Genomic DNA, 27583 nt, shown 5'->3' on the forward strand with positions numbered 1-27583 from the left:
TTATGGTCCCAACTTAATTGTGTAATTTTATCAAAAGCTGTCGAGTACCGAAAGATGGTCAAATTTGCTACTATCTTGAGATTTAAATCAAAATGTTTCCATTTTAGACTGTATTTTATTTAGACAAAAAATTGGCTTTTTTATTAAATAAAACAAAAAGGAAAGAACATCTTTATATTTTTAAAATTAAGGAGTTGAAGAAGTGTTGTTTGGTATTGCATTGGTGTTGAAAATGATACCGAGCACTATCAGAGAAGAATAGATTGGTGATTGGTGATTAGAAAGATGGTAGAAGGTAAGATCCTAATAGTACAAAGATGGCCGGCCCTGCTTTTATTCATTTAGCTGAGAGAGAGCATCTGGAAATCTTTATGTCTTGGTCAGCCTCGTCCTTCACCTTCTTCCCATCCTTCTGTTTCCCCCTCTGCTCTATCTTTATCTCCATCTCTTTCCCTGTCTCACTCCCCCTGCTTCCTCTCTCTTACTGTCATTCCACATTCATGACCGGCCTGTGATGTGTACCCAAGACCGATGGGTCATGGCAAGATGGCCGCTGTTGCCCTGGCAACAGAATGGAGTGCGGGAGGAGAGAGTGAGAGGTTTTTTTTTTGTTTTTTTTTTTCTTTCATTTTGGTTGGATGTTCAGGTTATCGGGTAATACAGAGAATATGAGAAGAGGGCCGCAGGGACACACAAAGACAGAGTGTCAGAGCTTCAGTGTCTCTGCAGCTTCACTGTGGACATCAGTACTAAAAGCTAACAGCAGTGTTGATAATGTCTTTTTGTACAGTGGATATCTACTTCTGGTATTTAGAGTGCAAATAGTCTGTTTGTTCATCAGTGGTTTGACACAGACTTTGACATGAAGCACACAGTGACATTGTGTGTCTTTGGGATTCTAGGAGCAAGTGTGTGTGTGTGCATGCGTGTGTGTGTGTGTGTGTGTGTGTGTAAGAAAGCACGGGTTGTGGTCTTTTGCTGTCTGTCTTGATGCGGTGCTGGATTAGAGGGGTTACATAATGCGCTCTGACCTTCAAGCAGCATACGCCAAGAGGATTACTACAAGTCTACTAAAGATACTGGTCCACAGACACATATGCACACGCACACACACACACACAGTGCTACAGTGTGTAACTCTCCACTAAAATATAGTGTCCACCTGCATGTACAGTACGTGTGCAAGCACACACACACACGCATGCGTGGAAGTCTTGTACACAACCTGAGTCATTTGTTTGGGTGCACATGGACACACTATTAACAGATACAAATAGAGACACATACACATACAGAATACCTCTGACTGGTGTTATGTAATACTGGGCCTCTCATCTCGCTCATCTGTTCTTCAGAGGGCAACAAATATCCACCAGCCGCAACGACCAATGGTTTTCAAAAAACATGAAAAACCATAACTTTGTCATCTGCTTTTGTCTGAGATAGTTTACAGTGAGCGAGGGCCGATAAAATAATGGTTGGTTACACAAAAAAAGAGGCACAGCCTTTTAAGAGATAAACTAACCAGCCACACTGAAACTGACTAGCATGTGGCTACTACTACATGCTAAAGGTTCCCTGTGTGGTTTTCACTCTAAACACACGTGGTGCTGTTTACTTTCAGTGTTCCTCTCTAAAATGCACTGAATGTAACCTTCCCATTTAAGAACATGTTAAATGCATTTCCTTATTCACAGAACATCAGAAAAGCCCTGAAAAAATAGTTTAATTTCCATTGTTGACATCTACATGCAGTCTTCATCTCCTCTGTTATTGGCATATTATGTTACTGTTATTGCCCTCTGCAGTCGGCAGAGATGTCATCCTGCACCACCTCATCCTGCTGGAGAGCAGAACACCAGATACAAACAATATGGACCTGCTCATCAAAACATTGCTCTACAGCGCCACTAGGGGTCAAAAACTTGACAAAGAATCTTAACATTTCCACTGCTAGTTTCTCTGCCTCTGTGCTGATTTTTCTTATGGCTTGTCTGTATTGTCCCTCTCTCTTCCTCTAAATGCCCTCGCCTCCACAAACACACACAACCCAGCATTGTTTCACGTGTCTGAGCCGCTTGCGTATACTAATATGATCAGATATTTTGCTCCTTTGCACACACTGACATTTGCACACATACATGTATGCACAGCCACATGCATGTAGACCGGTGTAAGTACTGAAGGTCTCACTGTCGCTGCAGTTGTTGCCAGACCTCTGAACTTGTTTAATTGGAGAGATGCATGTGTAGCACCTTTGACATCAAGATTAGTGTGTGATCTTGTTGTGAGTGCACATGAGTGTGTGTGTGTGTCTGTTGGTTGGCGTCCATTTGCCTTGCACAGAGCCATTATTGTCAGTTCAATCACTCAATGTGATCTCTCCTCAGGTTTTTATAAAAATATTAAGTCAATTAGATTGTAATGAAGGCCGTGTATGTCATGTTCTATTGCTGCTGTGAAATGTTTTCCACTTGTATATTGTTTCCCCACCGCACCAGTCCAATTGTTTATGCCTTTCTTGCTGAGGAACTGAAAGTAAGCATGTCTCCCATGCCGTGTGTGTCTTGGGGCGGGGGTGGAGGGGGTTGGGGGGGGTTAGGGGTGGGGGGGTGGGCTGCTTGTAGCTTTTGACTATTGGTGTACTGTAAATTCACTTGCAGTTTTTGGATGTGAATTTGTCCAGCTTCTGTGGGTGCAGAAGCACATAGCGGACTGGGTCAGAGGTTAGTAGGAGTACATGAACCAGACTAATAAAAGCTCATTCATAAATGCGTGTGTGTGTGTGTGTGTGTGTGTGTGTGTGTGTGTGTGTGTGTGGTTGGAGGGATTGGAAAAGGTAGCTCGGGGGTGGGACAGAGAATCACTAAAAGAGGGGAAGTAGCAGGGAGGGGGGCCTTGGAGCAGCTCAGGCATTTTATAGATGCGTAAAAAAGGACCCTCAAGGAAGGAAGTAATGACAGACCCAACCCTCCCCCACCTCTACGTACATACACACTCGCTCTCCATTTTCTGCAGTAATTGACCCATCCCTCTCCTCTGTCCTTTATCCCCTCAATTAGACCATCTTTACCCCCTTCTCTCACACGCACACACACACACACACACACACACACATATATACAATCGATGAGCATCCTTTGACCTGTCACCAGATACGAACAAGAGAGGGAGGGGGGTGAGTGGAAGAGGAGAGAAAAAAGAGAGATGATGATGTAAGGCTGAGGTGAATCTGCAGACTCGAGCAGGTGGGAACCTTCACATTATTGGAAAAGTGACACACACCAAGATTCATCAAAACTGTCCGACTTGAAGCAGTCCTGGTGATATATGTTGCAAGTTTTCTAATACGGACAATTTTTTAAAAAAGTTGAACATTGAAAAAAACGCTTAAATAGCTGGAAAACTACAAAATGGTGCATTGCTGCCACCACCTGTTAAGGAACTTTGCTCAATGATAAACTCTGCTTCTTCTGCTATTATCACAAATTTGGTGTTTTAACATAAGACAGTATCAGCTACAGGTGTTGTCATTAAGATGTTTGTCAAATCCCTATTTTATACATGTGTTTGCCTGTATAAGTGTTAACTAGGGATGTGACTGGCAGTCCTTAATGCTATATGCTAAAAGGCTAACAGAGTCCTGGCCTATTAGAATTGCAGTGTGATCACATGAATATGTTGGTGACAGTTCCTGTTGTCCATGTTTATGAAAGGTTTATCACATACAAGTGATACATGACTTATGTGAATGTGCCATCTTTCCCATCTGAACTGTAGGAGTGTAACTCTGTAAACTTGTAGCTCTGACAGCAGCAGCTCTGTTTGGCAGGCCCACTGATCAAAGCTTCATGTCACCTCACATCACTTCTCCCCTTCAAAGCAGTTTTCCTGAGCACTGAGGGATTAATACCAACATTTCAGGTGCGCTCACTTTAATTTCTACCTCTAAACAAAGTGGTTTATATAATCTGGCTAAACTGTTAGCTTGTTTACAACCTGTCTAATCGACAGACTGCTCATGTGGCTTGCTTTTTCTAACTTTTTTGGAGAGATTTGCTGTGTTTCCAGATCTCAGCAAGTACTTTGGTGAGCACAGTTATATCATAACTGACAGAAATGATGGCCAAAACTACAGAAATAAGACCCAAGTTGTAATAAACTGAAATTTTCCTTTAATGGGTTCGAACAGCCATTTAGACAGCTCTTTCACACAGACTGTGTCTGATGATTCAACATGCTGACTCAGCTAAACAGCCGCTGATAAAAGCTTACTAGAGCCAACAGTGCTGGACACACTGTGAAAATAACTGTGTGGTCAATGGCCACGGACGCTCTGTGACAACCAGTGGCACCCTTGGTCTGCTTAGGCCTGCTTTGACAGATGGTTTCGTACAAAGGAAACATCGCTGATACAGTTTGGAAAGTCTTTGGTAAAGAATTTGAATATTTCTGGTTTGAGAGGTATGAGAATAGCACATTGCAAAGATTGGTTTACATACAAATATAACTCTGCATTTATGATGTGAAATACCCTGTTGTCACTCCACATGTTGCAAAGACTTTGTAAAGCAGACCGTAGTCCTCAGCAGGGGAGTGATAAACTCTGGAACAAACATTTACCACAATCTTCACATCCAACCAACACACATCTAGAAATAGCATAGGTTTAAAGGCTTACACACATGTTTAGAGCCACTAGGGAACACCCTTGATAGCATCTTCATAGCATACTTTGGCCTTTTGTGTTAAATATTTTCTGTGGCACCTCCTACAGCTGGGAAGCACCACATCTGTGATGCAGTAGAGATTAGCAAATAATAGCTCTCAACAGAAGAACCAGTAAAAAAAAAATGTTATACTTGACTTTTAATTGTCTAATGTCTGGATGTTACAAAATATGCAGCTAAAACTTTGTAACTTATTTGATTGTGTTGTTGGTCTCAACTTGTCTGTAACAGAAAAGGTTTTCCATAGTTTTATACACGAGACTAAAAAAGAAGAAAATGGGCTTCAACTTCTTCTCCTAATTGGCCGTGTTGACAGAATTCATAAATCTTTCCTCTCTGGGTTTCCATTCCTTCTCATGGTGTCTTTTTTTTTTTTCAGTCTCTACTCTGAGCTCTGCGTAGTCTGTACAACACAGAAGTATGTTTTTCTCTCTCGCGCACACTCACAGTTATGAATCCAGTTGCTCGTATCATGAATTTATTTCAGTGACTTTGAATGTGACAAAACTTTTACCTCTCCTCATGCGAGGTTTTGTGTTTTCTTTTTATTTCTTGGCTGCCTGACTGGAGGACTCAGGTTTCCTTCAGTGACTACACAAAAACATAAAAGAGGAGGAGGGTGGGAAGGAGGGGTTGAACTTAAGTAGCAGGTAACGTTTGGTACTTAGTGAACTTTTGCTGAGGCTTTTCTTTCTACAAAACATTTTCTCTCTCGCTTTCTTTCTTTCTTTCTTTCTGTCGCTAGTCGATCCCCTGCTATCCTTGTCTTTTTATTTCCTCTGCTCTTCTCGCACTGCTTCTCTCTCTATTTCTCAATCTCTCTTGGTCTCACCCTCGGTATCTCTCTCACTCTCTCTCTCTCTCTGTCTCTCTCTCTCACTATCTCTCTGTGTCTCTCTCTCACTCTGCGCCCAGCCAGCCACAGGAATGTATCTCGAGGAACGCCTGGCGAGACGAACTGGATCAAACGAGTTCAGAGCAGCGCTGGAGCCCGGCTGTCTCTTGCTCTCTCCTCGCTTCCATCTCTTCGCCCGCTCTCTCCTCGTCTTCCTCTGCGCTCCCCCTCCCGTTCCTCTGTCTCCTGTTCCATGTTTTCTCTCTGCCCCCCCCCCCCCCCCTTCAGGTCTCCCTCTTTCCTCCTCACTTTCCTGCAAACCCTTTCCCTTTTGCTCTTTTTGTTCTCTTTGCTCTCTCTTTTTTCCCCCTCTCCAGTCCTCCTCACTTTGCTTCTCCCTCTCTCTCGTCTTTCTCCTCTATTTCTCTGGCACGATAGAGAGACAAAGAAATCTTTTGAATGCCTTCGCGTGTAGGAGGTGGACCTCAAGGGAGGGGATTGTGTGGATGTCTGCCCTGTGTGTGTGTGTTTGTGTGCACGTTAGAGCCCTTTAGCCCAAAGCTTTAGCTATAAGAGAGGGGAATGCAATTTGATACAAAGACACACACATACACCTTCTCCACATCAGACAGCGAGCCGTGTTGCGCTCTCCACCCCGTCTGTCAGTCACTCAGGCGGCACTCCTAATTGGCTTATAATGCCCTTGTTACCATAGAGGGACCCTTTTGCCCCACCCCCCACTTCTGTCTGCTAGCCTGTTTGTTACTCTTCAAAATAGGCCGTCAAGCATGGGGGTGGGTTAATATCTGCGTGTGTTTGTGTGCGTGTGCATTCATGTGGGAGTTGAGGGGTGGGTGCAGAATCAGGTCTCCCCCCTGGGCACCGGGGCACAGGGATGCACTCCCTTCTCTGTCTGGGGGACAATAGAGAGCTGTGTGTGTACGTGTGTGGGCGTACGTGCGTATTCATACATATACAATCATGTGTGCATGGTTTTTGATCTCTGTTTGCATGCTTCAGCTCGTGTCTGCGTGCGTTTACAAATCATATGTGTGTACACAGATAATTAGTGTCTCATTTGTGTATTAAACTGGTGACTCCTAACAGATTCCAAGGTCAAAGATCTTCCTGTTTTGACTTGAGTCTGCTGACTGCTTATTAGAGAGTAGCTTATTTGCTAGCCAGATGCTAGCAGACCTTATGTGATTCTATAGACTACACAGGATTGTTGTCTTAGTGTCATTAAAAGTGGTCACTGCGAACTTGTTTTCACACTGGAGATACAAAATGACATGACATGATCCCACATACACCATCCTGCTGCCTTAAATACTCACCAGCACACAAAATGTGTATTAATCCACAACAGAAAATAGTCCCCTACAAATGCACTAATAACCCTCGTAGCCTTTTTAATACTAATGAAACAACATATTTGTGACCTGTTTTTAAGGTGTCAGTCTTCAGTAGGAATGAATGGGGCTGCTGAAAATGAAGTTTATGAGAGGGCCGAGACTGAACCAAAACAGTACATTTGTGCTGTACTGTTTTGGGTCGCTAATGTACCAAAACAATAAATTGAAAGACACTACAATGCTTTAAGCTGAGTGGGGAACTGCATGGTTCATCACCATGAATGACCCTTGTCACATTACATGTAGTAATTTCATCCATTGTTAATATGAAGATATGAATGAGTGCAGTTTCAACACGATAAATGTGACTATTCATCATGAAAGAGATTTTTATATAATGTCATACAACTTTACTGGCAATTTGTGTAAACAAACTGATGCAACAGTCACCTTATGAAAAGTTCATGCGGCAAATGACACTCTTTAGATAATAGGGACTAATAATAGGTGATAGTATACTGTTGGTGTCCTGTAGTAACCTGTGTTTACTTTTTGTAGATTCATACCTTAGTTAAAGGGGGCAGGGCTGCAGAGCCAGGTTGAATTAACCCATGTTGACCCATTCATTCCAACAGCAAACTGGATTTTCCCGGGTTGCTGCTTTGTAGTGAAAGCTCTGTCTATAAACTGGGAACTCCTCTTTTTTTTTTTTCTCTCTGTCTCCGTCTGTCTATTTTACTCTCTGTGTGTAATTGTCCAATGCCTCTTTAAACCACATAAGGTTTGAAATAAGGAAGTGGCCTGCTGTCTTCTCATTGGCTGCTTTAGTTGGCTGTGGGCGGGTTATAGTCATTGCGACTGAGCACGGGATAAAAAGCCGAGGCGGCTTCTGAGCTGAGGCAGCCTGTGAGTTTCCAGATGATCTCCCAGTGGCGCACACACACACACACACACACACACACACACACACACACATAAGAAAAACAGTGTGACAGTTCAACAGAGATGAGTGAGCTGTGTCTGTGTGGGTGAACGACAGGAAAGACGGCAGAGATGAAGAAAATGTGGAATAGAAATGGAGGGGAAGGGGTGGGATAGCTGGCTCGAAAGAAGAGCTCGAGGTAGGACGGGGATCATAGCAGAAAGGAGGAGGCAAAAAATGATGAGGCACAGAACAAGACAGGAGCGAGGGAAATTGGAGATGTAAAGGAGCGCGGCAGAGATGGGGAAATTAGAGTGAAAAGGTTGAGACGGAGGACATGTGGTGCTGGAGGAAAAGCAAAAAAAAAAAAGAAAAAAAAGAAGAAGAAAACGAGGGAGGTAGGAGGAGAGATGTGCATGTCACAGCCGGAATGAACGAGAGGGAGGAAGGAGAGAGGACGGAGGGAGGGAGGGAGGGAGGGAGGAGGAGAGGAAAGGTACATGTGACAGGGAGAGAGGGATAGACGAGGTGGGAGGGGAGGAGGAGAAGAGCAGCGTATGTCAGCTAGAGAACAATAAGAGGCGTTCATGACACGTCTCCAGGGGTATCGACTCGACGTGTTCCTCCTAATAGGAGCTAAAATAATTAATAACTTCCTCTGTCGCTTTCTTTCTCTGCCTTCTTTTTCAGTTTCTCTGTCACTCACTCATACAGGGACCCATTCAGACACTGCACATATGTATACACACACACACACACACACATATCGGTGAATAAACGACAAGTAAAGGGCAAACTGATTGTCTGGCCGATTCCTCTGTTGATGTAAACCACCTAAGCTCACACCACACACACATAGGGAATAACCTATAGCTGTAATCATGCACTGCTTACACCCCTCTTCTTAAAAACACACACACACACACACACACACACAGCTGTAGTGAGATGGAGAGACAGATACAAAGAGGGAGAGTCCTGTTCTAATGTTCACTCACATGAATAAGTGATGGTGTTAAGAAGCGACAGTCTGGGTGGGAGGGCGGTCGGGCAGTGGGGGGTTAAGGGTGTGTGTGTGTATGTGTGTCTGTGCGCGCACGCACTTATTTTTTGCATGAACGGTTCCTCAGGACCCCAGAACCAGCGCTCTGGAACAAAGCTTACCGCTGGTGTTCCTCAGTGTTGGTGGTGTGTGTGTGTGTGTGTGTGTGTGTGTGTGTGTGTGTGTGTGTTCATTGTATTTCATGGCATGTGTGTGACATGCGGATGTTTATGGCCTGGGGGCATGAGGGGAGAGAGAGAGAGAGTAGGAGGACTACAGATAGGGAGGGAGGGAGGGAGGACCAGTGAGGAGAACAGGGTGAAAAAGAGAGAGAGAGAGGGAGATGTTGAAAGCGAGCCGCAGGCAGTCTGTGTGCTCTCTCTCTCTTTACCACTCACCCCCCACCCCCCCCACCACCACCACCACCACTCTCTTTTCTCTCCCTCTCCACTTTGTGAACCTGGAGAGCAGATAAAAGCCGTCCTAGTCTTGAGGACAATAACGGCCATCATGGCTGTGCTGCAGTCAGCGTCACCTACCTGCCTCCCACTGCCTACCTCTCCTCATCTTTGTAGCATGAGAAAGTATCTCATGCTATGACGGTCTGTATAGGTGCTGTGGTGCTTCCATCTGAGCAGTTTGCCCTCCCACCCCTTCGTACTAATCACATAAGCTCCTTTCACACGTGCAGCTACAACACTGAGTTCGGTATGTGGGTATGGTAGCACTTTTCTTTGTTCACACGTACTGTAGATCTCCTAGATGGAAAGAAATTCTTGCCCGTTACAGTACTGCTCTGGACAGATGAGGTGTTTTTTTGTCTGTTCACCATGGGGGGCAGCACAGCTGGAGAACAGCAGCAAGTCAAAAAAATAACAACACCACAGAAGGAGAGGGGTAATGAATTCTCACATATGTATAATACAGACAAAAGAGAGCATTGCTGTATTGTATCTATATATGAGGATATGAATTAAGTTAATATTTCTGTTCCCTAAAGATTCCTTTAGAAAATAGAAAGCTTCCCTGTAATAGAGTCAGAACTTGAAAAATGATAGAGAATCATGTGAGCTGTCTATTTGAATAAATAAATTATACAAAAATAAACAACAAAAACTTCCATATTGTCAGTGTTTATCCTTTCATGAGTTAAAATACCTCATTTTTGAGGTATGTCATGACATGTTTTTTGCCTGGGAATGTTACTGCTTTTGTTCTCTCTAAAGCAGTACAAGACTTACATAAATGTTAAACTACATGCTGAATGTAAGCAAACTCACAGAGAATATAGATAGAATTCTCCCAGGAGTGAGCCATCATGTCGTTCATACAGCGGTTTGCAATATGTAGGCTAATGGTTGTAGTAATAACTGCAGCGGAGGAAGAAAAAAGCTACAGCTAGATAGCTAAATAGAAAACAACACAGCAAAAATAACCATGACAAACACTAGCTCTGCAGCTTGAAGAAGGTATTAAGGTAAGAAGGTGTTTCACTTGTAGTAGCCATTAGTAAAAATGAACTGTATGTTATTCTGAGGAGCTCAGAGGTGTGAATGTGTTTACAATAAATGTATGACGCAGGGCAGCACAGTTAAAGAGCATGTACTTTCACTCAGCCTCCTCAGCATAAATAAAGGTTTCTACGCATCATTAGGCATTAGAACAAGCAACACTAATTATTTGAAGTGGTTATGCGGTGTAACTTGATTTGGCTTTAGCCTCACCTCTGAATCAACTAACAGTGTTGTTTGTGTATGCTATAGGCTGTTTGTAAGTGCCCATAGCTCAAGGTTGCCCATCCTGCGAGCATTAAACTCCATCAGTGTGTGTCTATTTTTAAATTGTAAGGTGTGTGATGTGTGAGGTTAGGTTTTTGTGTTGAGCGTACACAATATGTGAAAGTCTGCTTCACTAAAATTATGTGTAACCCATATCATATTTGTTTTGTGTGTGTGTGTGTGTGTGTATGTGTGTAGCTACATTAGCAGATGTGTTTGGCAGGAAGTCATTTATATGGTAATGATGTCATTTACCTCTGAAATGCATCTTCTTCAACACTGCCAAATAGGGCTTATCCATACTGGCAAAGCTATGTGTGTGTGTGTGTGTGTGTGTGTGTGTCTGTGTGTGTGTCTGTGTGTGTGTGTGTGTGTGTGTGTGTGAGAGAATATGGATTTGCCTTTGGAAGGATAGTGTGGGGGTGCGACACCTGTATCCTCTATATATCAAGATGAATTGTATCTGCATGTGTGTGTTTATGAATGTATGAAGGCACATGTGTGTGTGTGTGTGTGTGTGTGTGTGTGTGTGTGTGTGTGTGTGTGTGTGGGCGCAGTGGTTAAGGTACCTTGTGTTGAAAAGAATGTGAAATTGCAATTTTTTGGAGAAAGTCATCTGTCCAGAGCCAGTCAAAGCCTGCAGCTACACAGCCTCACTTCCCTTTCCCTGATGGGCAGCAGAGTGTGCCCAGACACACACACATGCACATCCATACCACACATCATTTAGTGATCTTTATATCAATGCAAAAAAATAGAAGGGATAAAAGAGAAAAAGATCTAAACAGGCAGGATCAAGCGATCTCAGACTCTCCTGCAGGTGTTTTAATATCTTTATAGTCACAGTGCTTATGGGCACAGATGACGTCACCATTCTCATATATGGCAGCCATCAAGTATACACATACACAGGCACACACACTTACCTACGGCGGTCTCGAGGAGATAATAAAAATGTGTGTAAGCTATGAACCCTCATTTTTATGACGGACAGACAGCAGACTTGACCCAGCGAACCCCAGAGCAGCACTCACCCTCATTAGAAGACCAGCACGTCTTCATCCACCCTTGTAATGTGTGTGTGTGTATATATGTGTGTGTTTATTTATCAGTGTATGTGTGTGTTCAGGCTGCCAGGCTCTTCACTGCTATCCACAGGCCTGGAATAACCACACAGAGCTTGTTGCTTTGGCGATAACTATCATTAACACGCTGATTACAGGTCTGAGCATCTTAAAATAACACATACACACTGGGGCAGTGGATCAATACTTGCATGCTGAGGTAATGATGGGTCTGCCTGCTCTGCACAGATGAAAGACATGATGCTTTAATGCAGGAACAGGATAGACGGAAAAGGATGTAGCGAGAGAAAGAGAGAGGAGGGGATAGATACTGAAAAAGGAGAGGGGTGGGGGTGAAGAGAGATGATCGGAGGAAGATGAGTATAGATGTAGAGGGCGGGTAAAAGACTGCTGGATTTGCTATGAAGAGTACAGCTGACATGAGGGGATTGAGAGTGACCACACACATATTAACACAGTGAACACAGAAATAAAAACCACAGCACATGGTTGCATTAAATAGAGATCACTCTGCCATGAGATGGGATCAATGGGACGGATGAGTGAGAGAGAAGAAGAGGGAGGGATAGACAGAGGTGTATAGTTGAGTTCTTGATAGATTAGTCTTTCCGTCTTCTGGCTTCTGTCATGATTTCCGCCCAGAGGCAGAGTGGGAAACAAACACACACTTACGCACACGCCAGCCACGAGCACAGAGATCCATTTACAGTGTATACCGGCAATACAATTAGTGAGACCCTTTTACTAGGTGAAAGCAATTCCATAAGGGAAAAACAATAGCTGAAAAGAAAAAGTTGCTGCATTCAGAATAATTCTTCATTGAAAGTATAGAATGTATATAGAGAGTGTAAAGTGTAAGGTTATTAACAGTAAAACATACTTCGTTATTGAAAGTAGAGGTGCTTATTCCTCCAGGGTGTTGAAGCTCCCGCACACCCACACAGGTGTCTTCATTGACTCTGGCTGATTAGACTGGTGCTCAGGTTGAGGGTTGGAGGAGCTATGCTGGGAAACTACATGATGTCACCAAACTGCATAAGAATGAGTGTCGGTCAGAGCAGGAAGTAGCACATCAAAATTCTGCTAGAAGCTTGATGACAAAGTCTGTGTCTGAAATCACTCTCCGTTTACTCTACTTTGCAATACATTCACCCTCCATAACTTTATTTGAGTTAGGGCTGCAACTAATGATTGTTTGTATCATCGATTAATCTGTTGATTATTTTCTTGATTAATAGATTAGTTGTTTGGTCTATAAAATAGTGGTGAAAACTGTTGATCAGTTTTTCACAAAGCCCAAGATGACGTCCTCAAATGTCTTGTTTTGTCACAACCAAAACGACCTAAAGACAATTAGTTTACCATCATAGAAGGTTAAATAAACCAGAAAATATAGTATAATGAGCTGGAATCAGAACAGGACTTTTTTATTGTTGAAAATGACTCGAAACTATTAATCCATTATCAGCTCTAATTTTAGTGTCAAATTTATGCCCTATATAGTGGCCTCAGAAATTCCCACAATGCAACAAAGCGGTGTTGATGTAGACTACTCTGCTATTTGCATTTATAGATGCGAAAACAGAATACAGTCGTAAAACATTACATCTATCAGTAAAGATACAAAACTTTAATGATTCCTAAGTGTCTGAAATCTCATTTTACTGTTTACTATTGAATAAATCAAGCAGTGTCTATTATATAAGGAGTAGTGAATGAGTGAATGAATGAGTGATATCGGGCACAGCTATAGTGACTACTTGTAGAGGTAGCTGCTGTAAGGTAGCTGGTGAGCTAACATGCTAGCCACACTGACCTGCCAAGCTAAGAAACTACAAACAAACAGCTCGCTTTCTCAGTCAGTAACAGGTCACAAGTTAACAAGTATAACCGCTTATAAATGAACAAAGTTTATCCAAGATAAGTATTTATACCATTGAGTCATGTTTCACTACTGCCGAGCATGCTGCTTCTCTGTTATGGAGCAGTTTATACTTAGCTAACATGACAGCTTCCCATTTTGTACTCTGTGGTTTGCCATTCCCTCAAAGGTCAGCACAGACATGACAGTTCTGTTATATTTACATGTCAAACTTCACAATAAGTTGAACCAAAGCTTTGTTGTGAAGCTCCATGTGGATTTACCACCGGCGGGAAAGAGTCCACTGCAACTCCATGAAAATGGATCCATTTAAATCCAAAATCCATTCCATAAATGCAGGTCTAATCAAGACCTGATAAAAGTGGAAGTTGTCCCATTCCAACAGGTGTAACAGAGGAGTCATACACGCACGTCTAGATCTGTGTGTGGGTGCATCAAGGATGTGTATTGACTTTAAAATATCAATGCATTAAACTGTAAGAAACATTTAACATTTAACAACATTTAACAGTTGTATATGGACTACTCTGTACAGTTAAACTACTCTAAATTCTCCATATCTAAGTGTTTCACAAGCAAAGTACAATGTAAAAAGTCTGAAATTTAATGCAAATTCCCAAACAAAGTGTCAGTACTTCATGTTTGTACTCTAATACAGTACCAGAATGTGAGCAAAGTCTCAAACACACTCAAAAGTACAGCACAGACACACCAGCTTACAGGTATACTACCTCCCCCACATGGCAGCCCCTTATAAAGGATCTGTGTGTGTGTGTGTGTGTGTGTGTGTGTGTGTGTGTGTGTGTGTGTGTGTGCGCATACTTGGATCTTGCATTTGTTTCCTGAATGCACGCATACCGGGTTGGACTTTGTTCTTTCCAGGTCTGGTTGAAATGTGTGTTCAGGCTGTGTAAACACATGCACACACACACATTCAAAGAAACGCACAGCGGCAAGGCAACAACAGTCTACTACTGCATGACCTAGTTATGCACACAGAAAAATTAAAAGATAGAGAGAGAGAGGAGAGGAGAGAGTGAAGACAGCTGGGAAGAGAGCACTGGAACAACATCATTTTATTCAGACAACATGCTGCCGTTGTGTCATCAGCAGGGCTGAAATGAAAAGGCTAGATGATCAGCTGATCGGTCAATCCGCAGGAAAACATCTTAAACAGAGGAGGTGGAAGAGTCCTGCAGCCTGGATATACATGAGACGAAGAGGAGAATAAGAGAAGGATGTCGTGACTCAAGTTGGTGGGATGTGCTCTCGTGTGGCCATCGATCTGCACGACTAAGGACATCTGGAGCACACACACTCACACACACACACACACACATACACATAAGCTCAATGGGTTCATTCCCTCCCAGAAAAAGCTCAAACACACGCGCACACTTCCCCATTCAGTATGTCTTCTGGTCAGCACACACTTAACACACACTCATTCACATTGACGTGTGTGTGCAGCCAGTGAGACTCTGGTGTTGCTGCCAAGTAGCCATCAGGGCCCCCCCACTCGCTGCCACAGTGATCCGTTACCATAGTAGCCTCTCTCTCCCTCACTGTAGCTCTCTTGCTCTCTTCCCCCTCAGCTCAGAGGCAACAGTGTAGAGAGGGAAAACTGGTGAAAAAGAGGGAGAAAAAAAAACTGTCACTCCTGCTACTAGAGCATCCATAAATCTCTGTGTGTGTGTGTGTGTGTGTGTGTGTGTGTGTGTGTGTGTGTGTGTGTGTGTGTGTGTGTGTGTGTGTGTGTGTGTGTGTGTGTGTGTGTGTGTGTGTGTGTGTGTGTGTGTGTATGTGTGTGTGCGCGCGCGCACCGGTCTGCCCTCACGACAGGCTCTGGCAGAGGCAGAAGCCGACTGGGTTTCGACGCAGCCAATCGTATGCTCGCCTTCTGTGGCACATTGCGTGACCTGGCCAATCAGAGACGCCCCTATGAAACACACACAGATGTACAAATACACTCAAACACACATACACAAGTACAGACTAATGTTAACATTACACACACACACACACACACATTCTTTGTTTTTGGCTGCAGATGTCATCCTCAGCATGTGTGATAATAGGAATGAAGTAACAGGGGTGAAAATCCTCCCACTTGTTTTCTACCTGTGTCTCATCTTTTTCATTCTTTCTCTCACTCTCTGTTGTCGTTTTTCTTTTTCACTCTCTCTTTACCTCCCTCTCTCTCCTTCTTTCTGTGTCTCGCTCTGTGTGTTTGATGTTGCCCATGTTGAGTTTAGCGGGCCTTTCTTGTTCTCTCTTTTGTTGCTGTGTCCTGGGAGGACAGGTGTTGGACACAATCTGTCCCTATCTCTCTCTCTCTCTCTCTCTCTCTCTCCTGCACACACTCTCACATAGAAACCCACACACACACACACACACACACACAGCTGTCAGGCCCCTCCTGGTGACCATCTGGCCATGAAGCCAGGAGTCTCTCCTTCACTCTTTCTTTTCTTCTCTTTCCTCTCTTGTTGTACTATTACCTTTTCACATCTACCTTCAGCAGCTAATAAATTAAGTATTTAATTTGTTTCTCGTGATATTTACAGTATAATAAACCTTTTAAGCAAAGACTGGACACCTTACAAAGTGACGGACTGGTCAGGGAAAATCACCAGCAGAAAAAGGCAAAATTATCAAGATTACGGGCACCATCCCATTCTGACTCATTTAATGTTGACTGTGTGCTGATATAGAGTCTCCATCTGATATTTAATTTTTTCTACCCAAACACAACACAGCTGCACACTTGGCCTGGAGTAGGCCCACATTAATATTAGTAAAGCCAGTTAAGTTTTTGGTTTTTGTGGTAAAAAGGTTTGGACAGCCTGCCTTCATTCCCAGCATGAACAAAATACCAGACAGCAGACACAACAAAGCTGCGTTTAGCATTTAGCTAGAGCTGCACTAATTACTTGATTAATCGATTATTTAATCGGCAGACAATTAATCTTCATCCACATTTGACAGTTCTAGCTTCTCAAATGGCTGAATCGACTGCTTTTACTTATTTCATAGTAAACTCAGTATCTTCAGGTTTTGGACTGTTGCTCAGACAAAACATTTGATGACATCGTGGCTCTAGAAATTGTTCACTAGCATTTTTTATGGTTTTCTGATGTTTTACCAAACGATGTATCCAGAAAATAATGGGCAGATTAATCAACAATGAAAATAATTGTTAGTTGCAGCTCTACTTCCCACTCGTTTGTGTTCTGCAAAGCACCTTTGGCTGAGACCTGGACAAAGAACCTCAGATCTTGTGGTCTGTGTAGACTTTCTTTTTTTCATAACTTTGCCATGTTTTTTTTTTTTTTCAACACAATTTTATGTATGTGATTCATTCCCCAGTTGATTGAGTTGAGTATAAATTGACTTGGCTTCTTGGTCTTAGCTGACAAACATGAGAGTTGCCATTCTTTTACATCTACTGTCATCTGATCGAATTATCACTTAACATGAATCAGGAGGATTTATTTGACTGGAGTGCAGCTGTTAGCCTATTTAGTATACCAAAGACACCTGCAGTGATACATTTTATTTGGCTTCAAAAAAGTAGTGCAATCAAAAGTATGCTAAGCTAATCTGTTCCCCTGCACGCTCTCCGAAGCCCCTCCAAGCTCTATCAAACTCATGTCAGGCTCAACATCATATTTTTAGCAGGAATATACTTAAAGGACATCATGAAAATACAAATAGTTTCTCCTTCAGGGTTTGTAGGGTAAGTTATCCATCACAAAATCATTACATTAACATCCTTTTTGAATATACTGCATCAAATTCAAATATTATTTTATAAACATTAACAAATTCTGCTGTTTTTGTATAACAAACTCTGATCATGGCATGTAGTATAGGGTGGTTAGAGGCTATAGAGGATTACTGATCTCACTTACTGTATGAAGGAGTCATTCCGTGTTTTCTTTTTCCAAACTCAGCTTCCCAGTTTGTCTTGCTCTTAAACTACCATCCCGAGAACATTAGAGGGGTTTCATTCACACAGATATCCAGAGCTTTCCATAAATGCCGGTTGCTGGCCGAACAGCCAACTACTCATTTAAGCCCAGCTGGCTACTTTATTATATTAATGTTTGTTTAATAAAATAATTTTGATTAACAAGTCGTGATTCACTATGTGTGTAAAATATTAACTTTTTACAGACTGTGTGGGCTAAAACGTGCAAGAAGCCTTTAGATTAATTCACTACATGTTTACAGTCGGGTAGGCAAACTCATTAAAATATGCAATAATTAAGATCAGTGTACATGATGGCATAGTGGCATTAGAATGTGCCAGATGCCACCAAATTTGGACTTTTACAGTCAAAACTTTTCTCCAGGGGGTTATGGCCCCGGACCCCCCCTAGCTGGCTACATTGTCCCACTGGCTGGCTGCTCTATATCCCTGTGGAAGCCCTGAGATAGCGCATGATTTGAAAAAGATATCAGGTCAATCTTTGCTGCCGTTAGCTTAGCGGTTTAATCTCTCTTCTTTTTTTTAAATCACCAGTGTCCCCACTGTGCAACACAACTCTGTAATTTCACCATCAGATACAAAAATATCCCACTAATCATCCTTTAGCACTGTTTATTTTTTTCTGTTTCTTTCCCCTGGTTCTCCTTCTTTGGTGTGTAGTTTTTTTTTTTTTTTCGTAGCTGCTGGCTGAGCCCATGTTGGTGAGTAAGAGAGGGAGGGGGAGGAAGAAGGGATGGGTTGGGAGGGGGAGAAACAGAGAGAGAGAGAGAGAGAGAGAGAGAGAGAGAGAGAGAGAAAGAGAGGGGGTGGATCTGTTGATTTACTAAAGACTCAAATACGACCAGTCTCCCCTCCCACACACCCACTCACACTTCCTCCCTCTCCTCATCTCTCCCTTTCTCTCTCTCTCTCTCTCTCCCTCTCTCACCCCCCACCCCCTCCTGGCGTGATGGTACAGCTCCAGAAACAGGAAGGAGCCGCAGCTCTATAAATAGAGAGGAGCTGCTCAGCCAGGAACCACACACACACACACACACTCACTCACACACACACACACAGTTTCCCCTCTCTTGTCCCCTCATTTTCTCTCTCTCTGTGTTGCTTCTCCGCTCTCTCTGCTCGCCCTCGTTCTTACTTGCACTTTACCTTGAAAATGTAAACACACACACATACTAAGATGCACACAAACACACTGATCAGCACAGAGCTGCACACACAATACACACGGATCTTGACTCGGATGATAATTAGTTGTGCGCCGTTTAACGTTAATGGTGTGTAAATGTGTCTGTTAACACACACTACTACTTAGCCCACTCTTTTTTCCTTTTTTCATACTCTTTTTCTTGCTCACACACACACACACACACACACACACACACACACACACACACACACACACACACACACACAAAGGTCTCTGTTATTGAGTGGGGGGGTGGGGGGGTTGGGAATGGAGGGGAATAGATGAGGAAGGAAAAAAAGTGATGATTTTCTGTGGCCACTAGGTTTTTATGTCAGGTCAGCAGGTTTAAACTGCTGATGACACACGTACATGTGCATGCTCACACTCTTTATTTCCTACACGTGCACACACACACACACACACACACACACACACACACACACATACGTATAAGAAAGAGCTGCAATAAAGAAGAGCTGCAATAAACCACACCACAATAGTGTTTATACTGCGTGTGCACGTCACAAATCTGTGTGTGGATGTGTGTGTTAGTCTTCTACCTGCCACTTTAGGTTCTCATATACAGTTACAGACTGATAGCAGTTGGCCAACGGCAACGACAGCTTTTTAAATACTTTGCTAATTTTTGTGTTTCCATCCAAATTTTCTTCAAATAAATATATCTTTTACAGACAGTAATATATCCCAGAGTTTTCCCTATTGTTAAAATTTTTTTGGACATTTGTGAAGGAAACGCTCAAAATTCCAGCTCTGCCCCAACTCCAAGCCTCGGCATGAATAAGAATACAAGTATGTCCTCTCATGTAGTTTTTATTTTGGCAGAAGGATAAAGAAGTAGTACTGTCCAACAAATATAAGACTCAGTGGTGGAAAAACCGCAGTTCATTTGCAGAGCTGCGAAAGGTAAAATTTAAGGCATTGTTTAGAAGATTAGAAGTGTGTGCATATTCAAATCAGGGGTGTATAGGCCCCCTGTGTACAGGAGGCAGACTGGCAGGCGCTTTCTTACACACACACACACACACACACACCCTTCTCTGGGATTGCGGCCAAATGGTTCTTTTGTTTGTACCTTCCTCTTGTCACTTGGAGTTTTCTGTCCTTCACTCCCACAGACTCTTTGTTTTTGTGTTCTGTCCATCTATTGCCCAACGTTCAGGGATCTGGTCAGGGACTAAACACTGTGTGTCTGAGGAGGTTCAGAAACAAATCTTACGGTAATCACAACAGTGTGATGGTGTCAGAGCACTGTAGGGGGCAGTAATGTTGGTCCTAGTCAGAAGCCCAAAGCCAATGTTTTATACTTGAAGCAGATTCACCTCTTTGCCTCACCAGTTTTTAAATTCAAGATCAAAACCAGACCCGAACCTTCAGTATGCTCAGAACCTCGCTTCAGATCTCTTGCTAGGTCCTTTGGAGCTGTGGCCAAGTTTCAGACCCTTGATGCCAAATTCATTCACAGATAGGCTCTTTCAGTGACCTGCTCAAGGACACTTCAGCAGAATGCATGCCTGCTGACGTGTGCTTGGACCACCATCCTTGAGTTGAAGGACAGACTGTCTGACGATCCCGCTTGTTTTCCTTCTTGATTTACCCTCATAATCCTCCCAGTTCTTTACACTGAAATGACCTGAGTAGTAGTGACATTAGAAAACACTGTACCACGGGCGCGCCCCAGTAGTTCCTGGTTAAGACACATGCCACATAACTGCAATGTCCCTGGTTTGATTCCGGCAGTGGACCTTTTGTTGCATGTCACCCCCATCTTTCTCCTCTTTATTTCCTGTCGACTCTCTCCGCTGTTGCTATAATACAGGCACAAAAATAAAACCGTATCATTAAAAGCAGCTGACGGAGAGCGTTTTTAATAGTGATGTATTTTCTGCCCTAAAATATGATCCATACCTACCTTATTCACCTCTGGTCACATGTCTTCACATGTCATTGCATGCACACCTGGCTTCAAGAAGTGTACTTCCCCCGTTCCCAGAAAATAATCCCTCAAAAAAAAAAAAATCCAAATAAATGATCCAAGTAAGTTTTTACCAAATGTTTTCTCATGATGCTTGAGCTACATTTTGAAAACTCAGACCTGCAGGTGTTTTCTGAACACAGCCTTGAAAACGTGTCAGTCGTTAAAGACAATTTTCTGTCACATGTTAGACGCAGGCAGGTTATGGTTGAAAATATGAGGATACATGCCAGAGCTTTTTGCCATTGCCAGTCAGTCAGCACACACACTTACATATTAAAGACCTGTTTGATTTAATTGACTCATTTCACAGTCTAGTGGGCCAGACCAGGAACAATCATACACGCACACACTCACAAGCAAGGTACATACTGGCCTGCAGAAGGAAATCCAATTGAAATTTGGACAATTATGACACATCTTTGTGTGTCCGGGTGTGGGTGTGTGTGCTTTTGTGACTATATTCACTCCACATAATTCTAAAGCTGCAATGATTAGTCAAAGAAAAATAATCTGCAACTATTTTGATAATCCAATAATTGTTTGTCATTTTTCAAGCAAAAATGCCAAAAACATGTTAAGTCCAGATTCTCAAATGTGAAGATTTTGTTTTTTTCTGTTTCATATAATTGTAAATTGAATACCTTTGGATGTTTTATTAACAAAACAAGACATTTGAATAAGTTACCTTTGACTCGGGGAAACTGCGGTTGATGTTTTTTTACTGCTTTTTGACATATCATAGACTAAACAATTAATTAACATTTATTATTAACAAAAATACTTATTAGTTGCATCACCTACATTACTCTCTTTGTTACTTCAGTTTACATAACTTCAACCCAAGTGCCAAACAAACACTTGAATATTCTCAGATTTGTTTTAGAAATGCAGACACTGATTTATTCTCTTCTCTTTTGCATAGCGGTCGGGTCCTAGAGTTCCAGCACTGTGCTTATATTGTGTAGCACGTGAGCTCAGTTTGCTCCTTAACAATGCTGGGATCAGGATCTGTACACATCTGCTGCTCTGTGCTGAGTTCTCTGCAAGAATCTTATGGATCAGATAAACTGATACTTAAACAATTAAATGTGATTTCTAATGAGAGCGGCTTTGAGTTGAAGTACTCTTTTGTTTTTTCTTCAAAACCAATCAGAAGAATGCTAAAAATAGTACATCTGTATGCCTGATATGTGCGTCTGTATAACTCTCTTTGGTTAACTAGTTCCTCTTGTACAGTGGTCATCATTGTGTGTTTGTGTGTGCCGTATGCTGCCTGTCAGCAGGACTGTGCCCTGCAGTCAGAGCAGAGAAAAGACTGAGGTGATGATGCAGAGGTGAGGAGAGCAGGAGTGAAAGAAAAAAGGATAGAAAGGGGTAAAACAGATGGAGGGTGAGAGGAGTGACTACACCTTCAGTGATGAATATTAGGAGGAATATGCTTTTCTTGCTGGAGACAAGAGGTTTCCACCGTTGACCTCATATTGAATGTAATCTTTAGTTTTGAGAGGCATGTCTGCTAGATACCTCCGCATTTTGTTTGTTTGTTTGACACTAAAAGAATGACCGTATTGTATTGTAGTCCCTTTAATTTTGAGACTTTGGTTGGAATTTGATGCTCAACCTTCAAAGAGAGGGAGGCAAAGGAAAGAGAGGAGGCAGAGAGGTAGATGAGGAAGGAAGAGAGAGGGAGAGCAGGCAGGGTGGCGGAGAGTGAGTAAGTGAGCGAGAGGAGGAGGAGGAGGAGGAGGAGGAGGAAGAAGGAGGATGTAGTGCACAAAGCACCAGAGCAGCAGGTTGCTATAACAACAGCACCTTAGTGGTTCCATCTCTGTCTCTCTTCTCTCCCTCCCTCTCCCTCTCTGATCACCCTCTCATCGTTTGCTCCCCGCTGTCATTTGGCGTGCTATGCCTTTCCATCAAGCCACCTATCTCCTCCTCCTCCTCACCAACCCCCCCCTCTTTCCCCCCCACCTCTTCTCTCCTTCACCATCTCTCCTCCCTCATGTTCATATTCTGGTAGCTCCTCCACTCAAAGGAAAAAGACCATCTGCCTGACAAATAAATCCGTTCTTCCTCCTTCTGTGTGTGTGTGTGTGTGTGTGTGTGTGTGTCTTACCTTTGTCTCTCTGTATCTTTGTCAATCTCTCTCTCTGTGTGTTGTGGGAGCAGACAGAGGAGCAGTCAGCAGGTGTTTATGTCAAAGAATACAGAGAGACGCGGGAGGGGAAACAAGCAGCGCTCTCCTCCTTTCTCTCTCTCCTGCCTTTGCTCTTTTACATCCTCTCGTCCTTTTATTCCGATGCTCTTTTCCTCTACGCTCGCTAAGCACTCCAGCTTGATTAAACTACTTCAAAATTCTTTGTCTCCGATTTTCGATATCTTTGTCTCTCCTCCCCTGCCTCTGATTCCTTCTCTTACACGTGCAAACACTTATCACACGACTCAGTTTGGTATTTTATTTCACTGATTGTCAAATGAATAAAAATATTGTCAGCTCCGTTTACAGTGCATGGCAGGTATATTGCTGTAATTCAGAAGTGTAATTAGGTCGCTAATTGTGTTAAAAGAAACAAATGATTAATTAACAACAGTTAATATAAAGCATTTTGTACCGGCTCACAGTTTTGTCATTCATCCTGTCACGTTCCCTCAGGCTATATGGCATGCTGACTCATACAGTACTGAACAGACAAAACCACAGTCCATCTTTCTCTTTCTGCCTGCCTGTATTTTTCTATTTCTTTGTTTCTGTCTCTATGTTCAGCATTTTATCCAGGACGTTAAACTGGTAATGTTTTTTTAAAAGTGGGTGTGTATGCAAAACCCCTGTGTGTGTGTGTGTGTGTGTGTGTGTGTGTGTGTGTGTGTGTGTGTGTGTGTGTGTGTGTGTGTGTGTACATGCATGTGTGGGTGGGTGCTACAGTTCACACCACCTGGATAATTATGGGAGTTTTTATAGGTGGGCTTTGAAAGGCGAGTCTGTTATTATCAACATGAGTCACTGGCATTTAGGGAAAGCCTGTAACACACACATGCACGCATGTACACACACACAAACACCACTATACGCACACAAAACCAAACCAGTATGCAGGAGACCTGAATTATTTAAACCCATTGATTGCAGGACCACACACACATGCACACACAGAGTTGATGAAGCTGTGTCGTGACAGTGGAGACGTGTGTTTTCCTGTGTTTTTCTCAGTTGTTCCTCTAATGGCTACACCGGCATAAGAGTTCAAGCCACACATGCAAACACACACGCACACACTGTACAGTAGTTTTGGCTGTCAATACTAATAGTGTTTATTATGCCATAAAGATAATTAGGCTGACTGTCAGTCACAGCAGAGAAGAGAGGGAAAGCCAACCTGACAGCCCCACCCCACACATATTCTTACACACATTCACACACCAGCAAACCCAGAAAGTCAAGAAAGGATAATTTTTGTATTCTGTCTCTCGTGGTGTGTGTGTGTGTGTGTGCGTGTGTGTGTCTGCCAGCTTGAGTGGGTCCACCTCAGGGTCAGAATACAATCTGAATATATTTTGTCTGTTGTTCCATCTGAATAACAAAGAGCTAGACGTGCATTTGCACACATATATGTATCGGTGGTGTGTGTGTGTGTGTGTTTGACTCTTTCACATGTGACAGCTGAGAGCATAAATTTCACAAAATATTTGACTGCATCTCAGCTCTTGTACAGAAGACTGTTTGAAGTGTAGATGTGCAGGATAGACCTACTGTATGTAACTTGTAAATTGATTTTTTTTTTGTCAGTACCTTATCCTTTTTATTTTTCTCTACTTGTTTTTACATTGTACGTTTTTCTTAAATGCTCTTTATGAGAGAATTTGACCTAATCTTTTTGCAATTTTTGAACTGTTTTATTTAACTTTGCTTCATTTAGAAAGTTTGAAAATATTGAAAGATGGTGTTCTTTGACAAATGATATTATAGAATAAGTTAATCAATTTAGCTGTTACTGAGCTATGACATATTCTTCTTTGAGGGCCTCTAAGGAATTTAAGAAGAAAAGTTATAAAAAAGAAAGACTTCATCCATCATTTATGCATATAAAAGAAAAAGTTCAAATAATACCTTTATACTTTTACCACAGATTTTATAGCAAAGATCATTTTTGTATAGATCTTGAACTTTGGGTCTCTCTGGGTCGGAGCACAACATTTGTGCCGTGGTAGCCTTTCATAAATGAGGTCGCTGCTTCCCATCCCTCATTTTAATAGCATCTGCTGTTTCTCTGCCAACTTCATTAGGGTTTAAAATTAACAAGTTAGGAGTAAAACTGAGATTGAGTTTATTAAATTGCACAGAAACTTCAAATTGTATGTGTTTTCCCCCCATTTCGTCCCAATTTGGTTGTTGCCAATACCCGGTGTTTATTTGAGTCTGTTGCTGCCAACTCCCTTGCTATCATAAACAGATCAGTAGGGACTACCATGTGCCCCCTCTACATGAAGTCACCAGCTATGTCTATTCACCTGAATAGAGAAGAGTGTAATGCATGTTCATTACATAGGTATGTTACAGAATGGAAAAGAGATTTTAGGCCATGTCCTAGCTGGTAGTATTTGCACTGGCAAAGTGATATTTCGGAAGAATTCATGCCACCTTTCCTCAGTGTAATTTACACCAATTGACAACAGAACAACTGGTGCTGTGGAAGATAAGTTGACTGCTCTTTTTAGTAACATGGCAATCCCTGACCCAATGTCACCTTCATTTAAGTTTGGGAAAAAGTGAATACTTGTATCAGATCTGTACTCATTATCAGCAGATATCCTGACTTCAGGTATCGGAATCAGTATCTGGAGGGAGTTGGATCCCCATCCTGTGGGCATGGATGATCTTATTCTGCTCCTTGCTCAGTTTCTGCCTGCTGTCCCTCCATACCTCCTCTCCCTTCCTCTCCCACCCAGGTCTATGATAGTGATTACCTTAACTGCCAGCCAGTGTTTGTTAGCACCCTGTCGTTATCTCGTCTGTGCCATAGCAGAGGCAGTGAGACTATTAACATAAGCGGACTGTGCGGTGGCTGCCTTCAGTAAGGCTAAGAATGAGGTGGGGATTTGGATGGAGCAGCTTATCTGGCCATTGGTTAATGCTAATGATGGAGAGAATACTACAGATGGAACGAGCTGTTCTTTTGCTTCCCTGCTCAGAAAAAAAACCCAGAGTTCAGCCTGCTGGGAACGTTCTTGGAGAGCGCTGCTAGTCTTCCCATTGCTTTGGCCCATCTTTTACCTTACGTGTAGGAGAATGTGTGCTTCTGTGCACACACATGTGCGCACAGTGTACAGGATATACTCCATGTGAGAAATCAGTAGTGTGATCATTATTTCAGCTAGATTGAATCCGTACTAAAAGAAGAATTGATTTGTTTCTGTGATATTGTGAATTTCAGCACACGTCTTGCCTTTTCATGACAGTTCTTGATGTGTATTAAAAGGAAGCAGCCTGCTGCCTTATTGATTTTGGTATCCCATTGTTGCGCCCTGAAGACTACAGAAAAGTTTTTCAATTGCTAACGTGTCCCATCTCTGGTGCCCCTCCAGGCCTAATCCATTTTCTTTTTCCTTACTGTTACAGCTCCAGGAGACTGTGAAGAGGAAACTGGACAGCGCACGGTCGCCCCTCAATGGTGACCAGAACGGTATCTGTGATAAAGGCAGCTACTCACCGACCACCAAACGGGTACGGAAGGAGGGCTCTGGTGGTTTGGACTCACTAACAGGTCTCCCTAACAACAACAATAACAACAATGTTCCGCCCATCTCTCCACTGCATCACCAAATGGACATTAAGCCCTTACTTGGTGGGCCCAACACTTCCACCGGAAACAACACTACAAACAGCAATGGCAACCATGTAGGCCGGGCATCAGATGAGCTGGGGAAAAACGGTGGCAGCCATCTTCCAGACATAAAGTTGAACGGCTCACTGGACTTGGAGGACAGCTTCGGCCTCCTCAAAGACCTAAAACAGGAGCCACTAGATGATGGAGGTGGGATGGAGTCGTCTGATCCCCAGTCTCTGTCCAATCAGAACAAGCTGTTCTCCGACATCAACCTCAATGACCAAGAGTGGCAGGAGCTGATTGATGAGTTGGCCAACACTGTGCCAGAGGATGATATGCACGACCTCTTCAATGAGGACTTTGAGGACAAAAAAGAGGCAGAGTTTGGCAGGCCGGCAAACAATCAGACACCAGGCCCACAGGAAGCAGCTGGGAATACGACAACACCTGGAGGGGGGGCGGCGCCAGCAGCAGCAGCCCTGCCTCCTCCTCCTCAGCCTCCACAGAGTGGCCCACAGGTTCCCATGGGTTCACCACAGGTCAGTAGCCCAAGGGTTGACATGAAGTCCTATGGCAGGGGTTTAACCTGTGTCATTCAGTCACTTGTTGATATATTTGTCTCTCTGTTTTCTCCAATGTATAATTACACTACATTTGATTGAATGTACATTTAAGAGTACTGTGTTTGTTATCAGACAGACACACAATAGATTGACATGTAGCAGCAACCATTGATGAACAATGTATAAACTGCATGCACAGCACAATTCATGATCCCTTCCTCATTAAAGGTTTTCATGTTATGAGTAGAAGATGGCCATTGAATAGATTTTATCAATTCATTTTTATTATTGATTCTGCTTTTTGATTCCTTTTTTTCAAGAATCAGACAGTTTGAATATAAGAATACGAACTGATTCTTGATTCCCATTCCTAGTAATAAAATCACACAGGTG

At 42.7% G+C, this 27583-nt stretch overlaps 1 protein-coding gene across 1 annotated transcript in view; it reads left to right on the top strand.

Annotated features, from left to right (window-relative positions):
* The window catches only part of maml3 (mastermind-like transcriptional coactivator 3), a 112989-nt gene that overhangs the window by 27277 nt on the left and 58129 nt on the right, over positions 1 to 27583 (top strand). Inside the window, exon 2 of the mRNA XM_042430477.1 lies at positions 26420 to 27166. Coding sequence (XP_042286411.1) covers positions 26420 to 27166 — 747 coding nt within the window. The remainder of the gene's footprint in view (positions 1 to 26419; positions 27167 to 27583) is intronic.

The sequence above is a fragment of the Thunnus maccoyii genome, chromosome 2 (genome assembly GCF_910596095.1).
Source record: "Thunnus maccoyii chromosome 2, fThuMac1.1, whole genome shotgun sequence".
NCBI lineage: Eukaryota > Metazoa > Chordata > Actinopteri > Scombriformes > Scombridae > Thunnus > Thunnus maccoyii.